The sequence below is a fragment of the Hemibagrus wyckioides genome, linkage group LG09, assembly GCF_019097595.1.
Source record: "Hemibagrus wyckioides isolate EC202008001 linkage group LG09, SWU_Hwy_1.0, whole genome shotgun sequence".
Lineage (NCBI taxonomy): Eukaryota > Metazoa > Chordata > Actinopteri > Siluriformes > Bagridae > Hemibagrus > Hemibagrus wyckioides.
In genome coordinates this window covers 19,207,760-19,218,954 of record NC_080718.1, presented here as the reverse complement: position 1 = coordinate 19,218,954, position 11,195 = coordinate 19,207,760, and the positions used below count along the sequence as shown (strand labels likewise).

The 11,195-nt window shown below is 37.2% G+C and overlaps 1 protein-coding gene across 1 annotated transcript; it reads right to left on the bottom strand.

Annotated features, from left to right (window-relative positions):
* Positions 1-713: 713 nt before the first annotated feature.
* Positions 714-7,419, bottom strand: LOC131359871 (choline transporter-like protein 4). The gene is made up of 21 exons (XM_058400045.1): positions 7,389-7,419; positions 6,858-6,906; positions 6,573-6,646; positions 6,376-6,454; positions 5,543-5,642; positions 5,194-5,325; positions 5,030-5,090; positions 4,834-4,945; positions 4,428-4,540; positions 4,175-4,297; positions 3,927-4,029; positions 3,694-3,786; positions 3,441-3,543; positions 2,962-3,221; positions 2,789-2,883; positions 2,559-2,668; positions 2,138-2,211; positions 1,910-1,980; positions 1,717-1,811; positions 1,539-1,623; positions 714-1,400 (listed from the first exon to the last, which is right to left on the bottom strand). Exons 1-21 carry the CDS (start codon positions 7,417-7,419, stop codon positions 1,303-1,305), a joined length of 2,061 nt encoding a protein of 686 aa, XP_058256028.1. The 3' UTR covers positions 714-1,302.
* Positions 7,420-11,195: the final 3,776 nt, after the last annotated feature.

Sequence of the window (11,195 nt, the reverse complement as noted above, 5' to 3'; positions counted from 1 at the left end):
TCATTACTTGGTGAAGTTATATCCTCACATGAGTTCTCATACCAGGGCTATGTGGATGACACTGTGCTTGTCTCCTTCAGACAGCAATTTTCCTTGCACGTTGCTAATTTGGCACGGTCATTATCCACACAGGCCACTCAAACAATATGTAGACTTTTTTTTATGTTTAGTAAGATGCAGCATTTCCTTAGCTTTATCTTCAAGTATGGTTTGTATTAAACACTATCATGTCCCCTCCTTTTCTAGTCACTACAGTAGACAAATGTAACATTTTTCATCCATTTCATTTAGTCTTTCATTGTTTTCACACATTTTTATGTTTATTGATTTAGTTATTTTAAGATCCATATTGTACTTTGACATGTTTTTAAATTTTCTTCCTCCAGTAGCTGTAAGTGATATCAGGATGGAGAGGGTAGAGTCAAGTCACCTTACCATCAGTTAGATTTACAATACACAAGTGAAGGTAGCCAGGAGCTACTCATGTTATATTATTAGTAACATCCATTTACATAGCTTATTGTCATAAACCAAACCAGCTGCATGAGCTAATTTTGTGCGAAATTTTAAAAAACAGAACTTTAATCAGACAGTCAATAAATCACATGTACCCATGCTTTAAAGTGGACTTATGATGATGATGATGCTTTAAGCAATCACAACCTGTTGGTTATCAAACATCTTTATTTAAAAGAACTCTAACAACCTCTGAATCAAACAACATTCACATACACTACCAGTCAAAAGTTTGGACACACCTTCTAATTCCATGGTCTTTCCTGATGTTTATTTCTTTCTACATTGTAAAACAATGCTGAAGGCGGCTGAAACACACAATAATCTTGTTTGAACAGTTGATATTGAGATATGTCTGCTACTGATGCTCTGTAAAGCCGTCATAATTGCTCTAATCTGAGGTGCTGTTAATTGGTGATTTCTGAGGCTGGTAACTCTAAATGAACTTCTCCTCTGCAGCAGAGGTAAGTTTTGGTCTTGCTTTACTGGGATGGCCTTCATGTGAGCCAGTTTCATCATGGTGCTTGATGGGTTTTGCAAATGCACTTAACAATACTGTTCTTGCGGGAACTATTCCAGAGCACCTGACCTTCGTGTCTTAAAATAACAACTGTTTTTTGTTGTCATTACATATGGATTACTTAAGTCCATGTGTGTTATTTCATAGTTTTGAAATCTCCAGTATTGTTCTAGAATGTAGAAAATAAACCCCTAAACAAAGAACACTGAATTAAAAGGGTGTGTCCAAACGTTTGACTAGTAGTGTACATATTCGAATGTTTTTTTTTAAACATCAAATTCTTTTTGCTTTTGAAGGATCTCCATCATGCTCCTTGACATGTAGGGTCTCTGTAGAGTCCCATCATGGCGCTCCAGATCATCCACTAAAGAGAGAACAAACACATAAATTGTAAATAGGATTTTCTAGCCTTTTGCTGTTAGACTGAATCAAACACATTAACTGACAAATATGTGTGTATTCAACGCTCATATGAAGTATGTGTCTTCTACGTGCTACTTACTGACACACAGGGTGAACGTGTCCACACCCATGCTGTACACACTGAAGCAGCCGAGAGCAATGAAGTACGATCCAACCATCAGGACCTTTAACAAACAGAAAAAAGTTTGTACAACTGTAAAATCGAACCTTTATTCTATTATATTTAAACATTTCTTGGTGGTTGTGGTAGAACCTACAAGAATAGGCAGCCAGAAAATGTTTAGCAATTCAGCCTGGAAGATGTCTGCTGACACTCTGATTTCTCCAGAGAAGAAGCAGAAAGACAAAACACCTTAAAGGACAAAGGAACAAAAACTTAGTCTCTTGATCATTTCCAGCACAGGATTGTATTTGTAATATGATGTTGTAATGTGACATTGTGTTTCAAACCTATTGCTCCAACCACCAGTATTCTTGCGAAGAACAGCAGCAAGTCTGTAACTCGGTCCACCACCAGTACTCTGTGAATAACAATGTGTTAAATGCTATGAAAACAAATCAAGTACATGAAAGTCATTGGTCAAAAATGAATTCAAGCTCTGATTTTGCACACAATGCACACACAAACACACAAACACGGTAAATCAAATGAAACATGAAGGATTTGTGACAGCTTACCGGTCCTTATTCCTTCCCCAGAGCATGCAAGCATTCCTAGCCGATATGAAGAAGTTGTCCCCGTAGACCGCAATCTGTACACACATAAATACATATGATTAGTCAAGTTGTACACTTGTTAGTTGCCAAAGCATAATAAGAATTAATAATGTAACATATAGCTATATAAGATTGTCACAAATGCTGGAGGTAACATTAAGGTGACAGAAGAGGTATTGAGTGATCATTGGGGATGTGTGATATGTGATGTGCTGGGGCTGATGGGTAATGTCATTTAGAATTGATTCTGGCCACAACCATGTCAAAGGCATGTTCACCTACTGTATACATCATTTAAATTCATGGTAGTTGTCTGAATTAAACAATAAATTTGCTACAGTGAAATACTTAGTAACTACATTTTTGTGAATTAATTACAGACCATTATGTATGTGTTCCTGTTGAAGTATTTGATGACGGTATCCAAGGCGGAGAAGCATGATCTCAGGATGATAATCAGAGGACAACAGCACCAACTGCATCTCTGTCCACCTGGGAGAACCACAGAGCATTAATTATTAGTGTCATAAATCAGCAACATTAAATACACATACACTAAGAATAAAGTGGGATAAAGTAGTAGGGTGAAGAGGATTGTAAATATTTTTTTACCTTTTGTGACATTCTTAAGATACTGCAGCACAATCCGGATGCCCTGGAACATATTAACAAAGACAGCACCAAACGCCAAGGAGCCAGTATGGTACCTTCAGAAAGCAAAGTTACAGGGATTAGTACAGGATGTGAGCAAATTAGAAATGAGACCAGAGAGGAATGTACCATACCGTAATGTCTGGAACAATGCTCTGCAGAGAGTAGAACGCCTAATGGTCTGTGGTTTACTCAAAGACCAGTAGTAGGTACTGAAGGTTCTGGCAAGTGTGCACTGGCTCAATGCGATGATAAAATGAAGACACCAGAAACATGCCAGGAAATTATAAATCTGAAAGTATTTGGCATATCTCTGGAGAAACCCGCCTTCCTCATCATATTGAGCAAAGACACAGCGCACAGGACAGTTGGGGTAGTCCGAAGCCTTGAAAGACTAAACAGAAAAATAAAACGAGAGGGGAAAAAAGAGGAAGACAAAAAAGGGTGCACAATGTGAGCAGGAAATCCAAATTAATCACTAGTACAACTTAGCACCTATAACTGTACTGTGAATCTCATACTGTTATGCTTGAAATGGCATTTTACTTTTTCTGTGTATGAACCTATTCATTTGACTGGTGTGTGTGTGTGTGTGTGTGTGTGTGTCACTGACCTCTGGGACACATGGTTGGTTGCCTGTGATGACAGCACATTCTGGATTTGATGAATTCAGTGCAACTTTATAGTACACTGGCAGTCCAGAAGTAGCCAGATTTCTAAGGTAAAATAGTCAAGGGCACAGCTCTCATAGATTAGTGATGCAAACATATTTTGGGGTATTTTTATAGTTTTAATTGTATTACTTATTCACTGTTCAGTACTGAATTACAGGAGGTGCAGGAATGAAGTGTGGGCAGAAAGGATACATGCTAGTCACTGCGCAGAAGCTCGCACAGAGTGTGACCAACAGAAATGTGACCAAAGGAAACACCATCACAGAGAACATGGCACCCATTGCCCTGCACACAACACAAAGCACAAAAGTCAACAACAGCCTAAAGCCATATCTTAAACACAAAAAATACTTCTTGATTGATTAGTTAAATGCCAATAACAGAATAGTTGGTTTGTATTATTTTCTGTGCTGAAAAGTACTTACTTGCTACACTGCCTCATCATTGCCAAAGCTTTCAAAAATCCTTTTCTTAAACATGAAACAAACAGCACCAACAGGATGAACTCCAGCAGGGACACAATCACCACTGTAACATATACATCAGATCAAACATTATTTTCAATGCAGTAAAGGCAGAATTTGTTTCTAATTTGAATTAAGTGTCATTAACTGTTGCATGTTTGACTCCATGTAACTTTACAGTTTGGGATAAAGAAGCAGGAAGTACTCACAGAAAGCCAGCCAGATCTCCTTCACTTGAAGGATGTCTGACATCTTGGACTGAAGGCTGAGCTCACTCAGTGTGTGCTGTGAGTTTATGATTGCCTGATAACCCTGGTAGCACTGGTAAATGCCTAAGACAGAGAGCGCAGACACTTTAGTCACTCAGTTATTGATTCTCTCACATGCAGGACTTGCAAGCATGTGAGTAAATCAGCATTAGCACTATGCCAGAATCAGTGTTTAGGAAAATCAGAAACCTACCATATGCTCCCACTGATAGGACACCGACGAGAAGCACCACGACCACCAATGACACGCAGAATCGCATCAGCAGAATAAGCACCATACTTACCACCAAAGTGATCACCAAACCTCTGAGATAGACAGAGAAATTTATACATTTTTAAAATTTATAAAATGTTTTACATTTTTAAATTATTTTTTAATGCATGAGATCATTGCCACTGATATGAAATTTGCTTACATTAATATCCAATACCATGTAAAGGCAAGGTCTTCAATGATCCTGACTTTCATGGATTTCGCATTAAATCCTGAACGGAGAGCGCTGCAAACGCAAGTCATTTATATCAATCAGTACAAGATATTTATTTAAAAAAAAAAAAGCAACAGATATCATGTGTGTGTGTGTGTGTGTCCGTATTACCTTGTAGCATCCATTATGTTCTTCAGTGTTTTTTCATCCAAAGTTAATCCAGGGACACTGAAATCTGATGGAATGTCCTTTGGGTCAAAATTTGGCAAACATTTTCCCTGAACTAGAGAAAGAGAGAAATCATTAAAGAACAAAACACACAAAGGGTGAGTGATCATCATCTGTTTGGCATGTATATGGTCCATACCTTGTTTGGTTGGCATATAATATGCTGGGCACAGATCTTTGTTTAGGATCTCTTGCACTGTCTGTGGAAGAAATTGTATTAAAATCTGCAGCAGAACAATTTCATGCAGAATATTACTAAGAATTAAATACAGAGATTTATAAAGAGCTAACTGTCCAGCTTACAAGTGTGGTCTGAGCAAGGTCCAAACTGGGGTCACACAACTCCTGTTGGAAGAATTCTTTAGGTTTTGCCCCTGCAATGAATGCCTCAGGGGGCAAAAACCAAAATGCTGAGGGGCACTTCTTAACGCACACCTACACACACAGAGAGCAAAAGAAATGGTTACAGACCCTATAAAGGAATAATTATAGTGGTTATATATTCCAATATCTACAGCAACTTCACAGCATCACAGGACATAAGAAAGATTCAAACTGCACAACCTTGTGATAAACGCTAGTTTGCATACATATAGCATATTAAACCTTTGTCGTGATCTAGGTAAAAATATGTGAAAGTGTGTAAACGTACTTGAGTCGTTGGACATTGAAGGCCCTTGAATGTTGCAGCTGTTACATTGGCTGCAGAGGCACACTTCAGCACATCAAAATAAAATACGTTGGGTTTGTCACTGAGAAGGAAGAGATACAGAAATACAAATGAGGCTTAGCACCCACACATAAATCTGATTATCATGTTTTAATTATTTTGTGTTTAAATTGTTTTGTTTTAATAGGAAATACACCAATTGTTCACTTTATTAGGAACATCGGTACACCTCTTTTTTCACACATAACAGTCTCTAGAGTTTACATAGAATGATGTGAAAAGCAAAAATAACTTCTGCTGTTGTAGCTTATCCACCTCAATGTCTGCTGTGTGTTCTGAGATGCTTTTCTGATCGCCAAATTTATAAAGAATACTTATTTGAGTCACTATAGTTTCAAACCAGTCTGGTCATTCTCCTCTGATCTCTCTTATCAGAAAGGCGTTTCACCCACAAATCTTCCACTCACAAAAAGTTTTTTTTTTATTTTTCACACCATTCCAAGTATCCTCTAGAAACAGTCGTTTGAGAAATTCCCAGGAGATAATCAGTTTCTGAAACACTCAAACCAGTCAATTTGGCACTAAAAAGCATGCCATGGTTAAAATCACAGAGAACACACTTCTTCCCCATTCTGCTATTTGATGTGAACATTAAGTGAAACTCTTGACCTCTATCTGCATGATTTTATGCATTGGGCCGTTGCTACATGATTGGCTGATTAGAGATTTGCATGAATGTGCAGGTGTGGAGGTGTTCCTAAATAAAAGTATAGCTGTAAATATCTACAGGTTACTCGTGTATCCCAGAGACTTACACGTTGGGTCCAATTCCGCAGAATCCTCCAGCAGAGTTCTGCTGATAGATAATATATTGGGGGTTTCCATAAAGCCAAGCTGTAGAACAAAATTAGTCAAGATAAAAGATTACAAATCATGAACAGTTTAATACACATAAAGCATTTCAGGCTCTGTGTTGATAGAAAGCAATAGTAAATTCATTATTTCATCTTACCAGCTCCCCCGAGAATAACATATCCAACCATTGCAGCAAAGAAAATAATGCAGCACAAGACATCAGTACATGCCCTAAAAGAAAAAAAAAATGCATTAGTGTTCACAACTCCATCTGTTCATGAGGCAAAGTTACAGTTACCGATTATTAAAATTATTATTATTATTGTCTTAATTTAACATTTTTTTACAGGTCCTGACATCAGCGAAAAGCATGATGTGGTTTGATGATTGAATTTTGTTCTCTAAAGTAAACAGTATGTAAAATGGTGAGTTCAGGCTTTACCTTTTTTTAACAGGGCCACTGAATGTCGGATCATATGGGGCAGGTTCCCCTGAAAGAGAAAAATTCAATGATTTATTTAACAGCGTTTCACATTGTGAGACAGTTGAATTATCATGAGCTACTGGGACAGTTCCCTGCCAGACCAGCAGGTGGCAGGCGTTTCACTATAGTCTGCTTGATGTTATTTTTCCCTCGTGTGCTTCATATTGTTCCCATTTCCCGTTCCCCATTTCCCCTAATGTGCTACCTGTTATATATCAGCCATTTTGTGACTGTCTTCGCTGTTATCTATTCCAGGTATCTATGTGATGATCATGTTTTCGTTACCCGTGTTCTATTTGTTTATGTTCAAGTTTGTTGTCGCGTTATAGTTTTGTTTTATGTTCATAAAGCAGTGCCTGGTTTTTCTCCTGCCTATGGGTCTGACTACCGAGCAGATCCTGGTTCAAGCCCCGCTTCAGGCGGCGTCTCCGGACCGTTACATAGATTTTTCTTTCAGGCTCAAAAAATAAATAAATAATCAACACTTACCGTACTCGTTATCTTTCTCTTTTCTGTACATCGTCATTTTTTTATATATATATCTCCTCAGTATTTGAAAACTGAAACTGAAAGAAAAAGATGTGTAAGACTTATGTCTTAACATAAATCACTTACAACGTTTTAATGCAGAATAATCAATATAAATAACGTGAAATAACGTTTCAGTGTCTAATAATAATAATAATAATAATAGCAACAATAACAACAATAATCCTAATAGTCCTGACCTACCAGTAAATGCTCTTCAGTAAGTCACTATCGCACTGTCAAGTATCGCACTGTCAAGTATCGCACTATGGCAACGGAATTAGAATCGGAATTAGAATCAGAATCATACATCACACGTCACACGTCACAGGTTTTGTGTGTGTGTGTGTGTGTGTGTGTGTGCGCGCGCGTGCGTGCGTGTGTGTGTGTGTGTGTGTTAACCTTACATTAAATATAAACAGAGCAAATGATAAAAATGGTACTCAGGAGGCATATACAATACACTTAATATTAGGACACCTGACCATCATATATGTTTTGAAACATCCTATACCACATTTAGTTTCTCTCTTATAACCTTTAGAAAAACGCTGTGGTCACTGAGTATTTAGGGAGTAAACCACCTTCATCTGTTGCATTCACACACACACACACAAAACCTGTGACAGATCCCTAGGCAAATCTAAACTCATGAATCTCTGCAATGCTTTTCATTCACTGACAGTGCACCTGTACATGCACAAGCTTACCATAAGGCCCAGGGCCGGAGTGGGACCCATTTTCATCCCGGGAGACTAAGGCTTAAGACCAGTCCACCCCCTCAACTCATCATGGCAATAATGCTGTTAATTTGTTATTAATACATAACTGGTACCAATAGTACACCAGTGGATACATTGTGCAATATGTCCAGTGTGTCAGAAAGGTATGGTTTATGTCTGCTTTGTGTTATCTTAAATAAATGCTCAGTGTAAATAACCAAAAGGCTAGAGCAGTTTGTATTATTATAAGACGTGTGACTGGTTAATATAGGAGATTGATCTACTCCTAAAAACACAGAACCATTATTGGTCAAAATTCTACTTTTATGATATAGCTACAGATTATTAAAATGATTTCTATTGTCTTAATTTAACAATTTTATAAAGGTCTGTGTCTGACATGGATTGATCATTGAATTTTGTTTTCTAAAGTAAACAGTATGTAAAATGGTGAGTTCAGGCTTTTCCTTTTATAAATAGGGCCACTGAATGTCCGGTCATATGGGGCAGGTTCCCATGAAAGAGAAAGCAGTAAGAGCAGTATGGCTTCAGTATTATAAGATTTTAATCTATAAACTATAACCAAGTTTCAAATTATGAGATTGAATTGTCAGGAGCTACTGGGATAGTTCCCTGTCAGACCAGCAGGTGGCAGGCGTTTCACTATAGTCTACTTTATAAAGCATAATGCTCAGTGTACATAACCAAAAGGCTAGAGCAATTTGTATTTTTATATGGGGTGTCACTGTTTAATATTGAGATTGATCTACTTGAACCTTACCCACAATTGGTCTTATTCCATCAAAAGGAATAAAGACACTATCCTTCTGTTCCCAATTGAGATGTAACCTCTTGTTGAGATTTTGAATGAAGTTTATACTTTTTTGAATATCTGTTTCCGTTTTATGAGATATTAAAAAGTTTTATTTATCAGTTTTAGATTATACTTTTTTAAAGACTGAGTTATGGGCACCAATATTGGAAACAATACTCATTCTTTTTTTTTTACTGTTAACTGATGCAAACAATGTTGATGCTGTAAATTTTGTATCTAGATCATAGTGGTATGCATTATTTAAAGCAAGTTACTGAAAGCTGAATACCAAAATACTGTAGAAGACAGCAACCAAAAATACATTTACCTCATATACATTTGCATTTAGCTCATTTGGCTGATACTTTTAATTGAGACAGAATACAACTGGAATGATGGACTTTCTGCTGGTCAGCAGACCATGCAGAAACTCCCAGTACTGAGGTGCCATATTGCATTACAGTCAGATGAAACAGCCAAAGAGACACTGGAGCACAAAGAGAGCAGGATTACGTGTCTACAGCCAAGAAAAGGGCTTTTGACAGTGCCCTGATAAGATTGCAAAGGCGGTATCAAGTCATGCTCTGCTTCACCCTGGATGACACTGCAAAAGGTGCCATTCTGTAGAATTGTTGTTCATGCAGTCATCATTTAACCCCTTACTAAGGGTAGGACTGACGAAAACCAAATATGTTTGGCAAGTTTCAAATTCAGCATGCAGATGATGATACTTTATCTAATTTGTCATACCACATTAATGATTGGTCCACATAAAGTATGAGAGCTGTACCATATTCTGGATATGTCATGAACACACACATACATGACGCCTGAAATACAAATTAGTAGAGAATCTGCTGAGAAGATTTTTTACATAAATAATGTCCAGAGTACAAATGTAACATGAGAAATATAGGGAGATTAGCTAAAGAATCTCTCCTGGCCATAAATACACAAAGTAAGAGACTGGAGGTTTTAACTTTGCTTGGCTGGCAACAGCAAAGAGTTGCAAAAAGAGTGACCCTCATTAGGCAGTACAGGGGACTACAGTAGAGTGCTTCTGTCCATGCATTGCTCGCAATCTGGTAATTAAAGGCAGGATCTCTCAGCTAGGTTGTCGATGTTGTGTCAGCAGGAGTATCAGGCGTACAAACCTAGCTCTAACTAGAAACTAGATTCATCACCAAAGAAACCAAATGAACATAGAAAAAGGAAACCTCAGCTTTTCGAATAAAGTTAAACATGATCTAGAGACAGTTTTGTTACTCCGTAATTCAGTGTAGAAGCTTTAAAATGATCTTGTATTCATGTTGAGTTTGATTTTAGATGTGTTTACTCATATAAGTCATTGTAAAGGACATGTCAAATAAGCTCCAAATAACCTTAGCACCTTTTACTATGTTCTTCATTTTAATGCATTATTGTCTCCCAGTTAATGTGACTATTACGCTGGTCTAATGAAGATAAAACATGCAGCAATGATGAGCGTTCATTAAAAATTAAAGGCAACACTTAATTGGATACAGGCAACATTAGACCACAGCATCTACTTTACAAATAGTATGGTTTATTCATGAGACATGCAGTAGCTAGATTTAAAAAAATAATAATAATAATTTGCATTGAATACTATTTTCTAAAAGTGAATCAAATCCAGAGGAGCTATGAATAATTCACATACATTTGTACAGCATTTTAAACATGAGGAGCTCAATGTGAAGACTGTCAGCCCTTTATTCTTAACCTTCAGCCATGAAAGAGGATTTCTTTCAAAATATTTTGGGAGATGGCATGCAGTCCATGTTTTCAATTATGACATTAGTCTACCAAAGAGCTGAATAGAAGCTAATAATCTTGCATTGCTGAGTAACACGACACCAATTTGGGTGGACAAAGGTCCCAAATCCCAACTGGAACAATGCATGCTGAATAATTAAAGTAGGAGACAGTTTGCCTTTGTTCTGAAAAAAAGAAAATGTGAACACTGTTTTCCATTACAATAAACCAACCATTTATTGTTGTGCAGATGTATTTCACCTGATAGACACATTTTAAAGAGTTTAGGTTTTAACTAACACAAAGTTTGGCTAGCTGCTGGATTATTTTGTCCACAAAAATAGTACAGTGAATGCAAAAACCGGTCTATTATAGTTTTGTAACATGTAGCTCATTTTTACATATCTGATTTGAGACAATAAGCAGGTCATGGTATATGATAAAAGCTGAACTTCA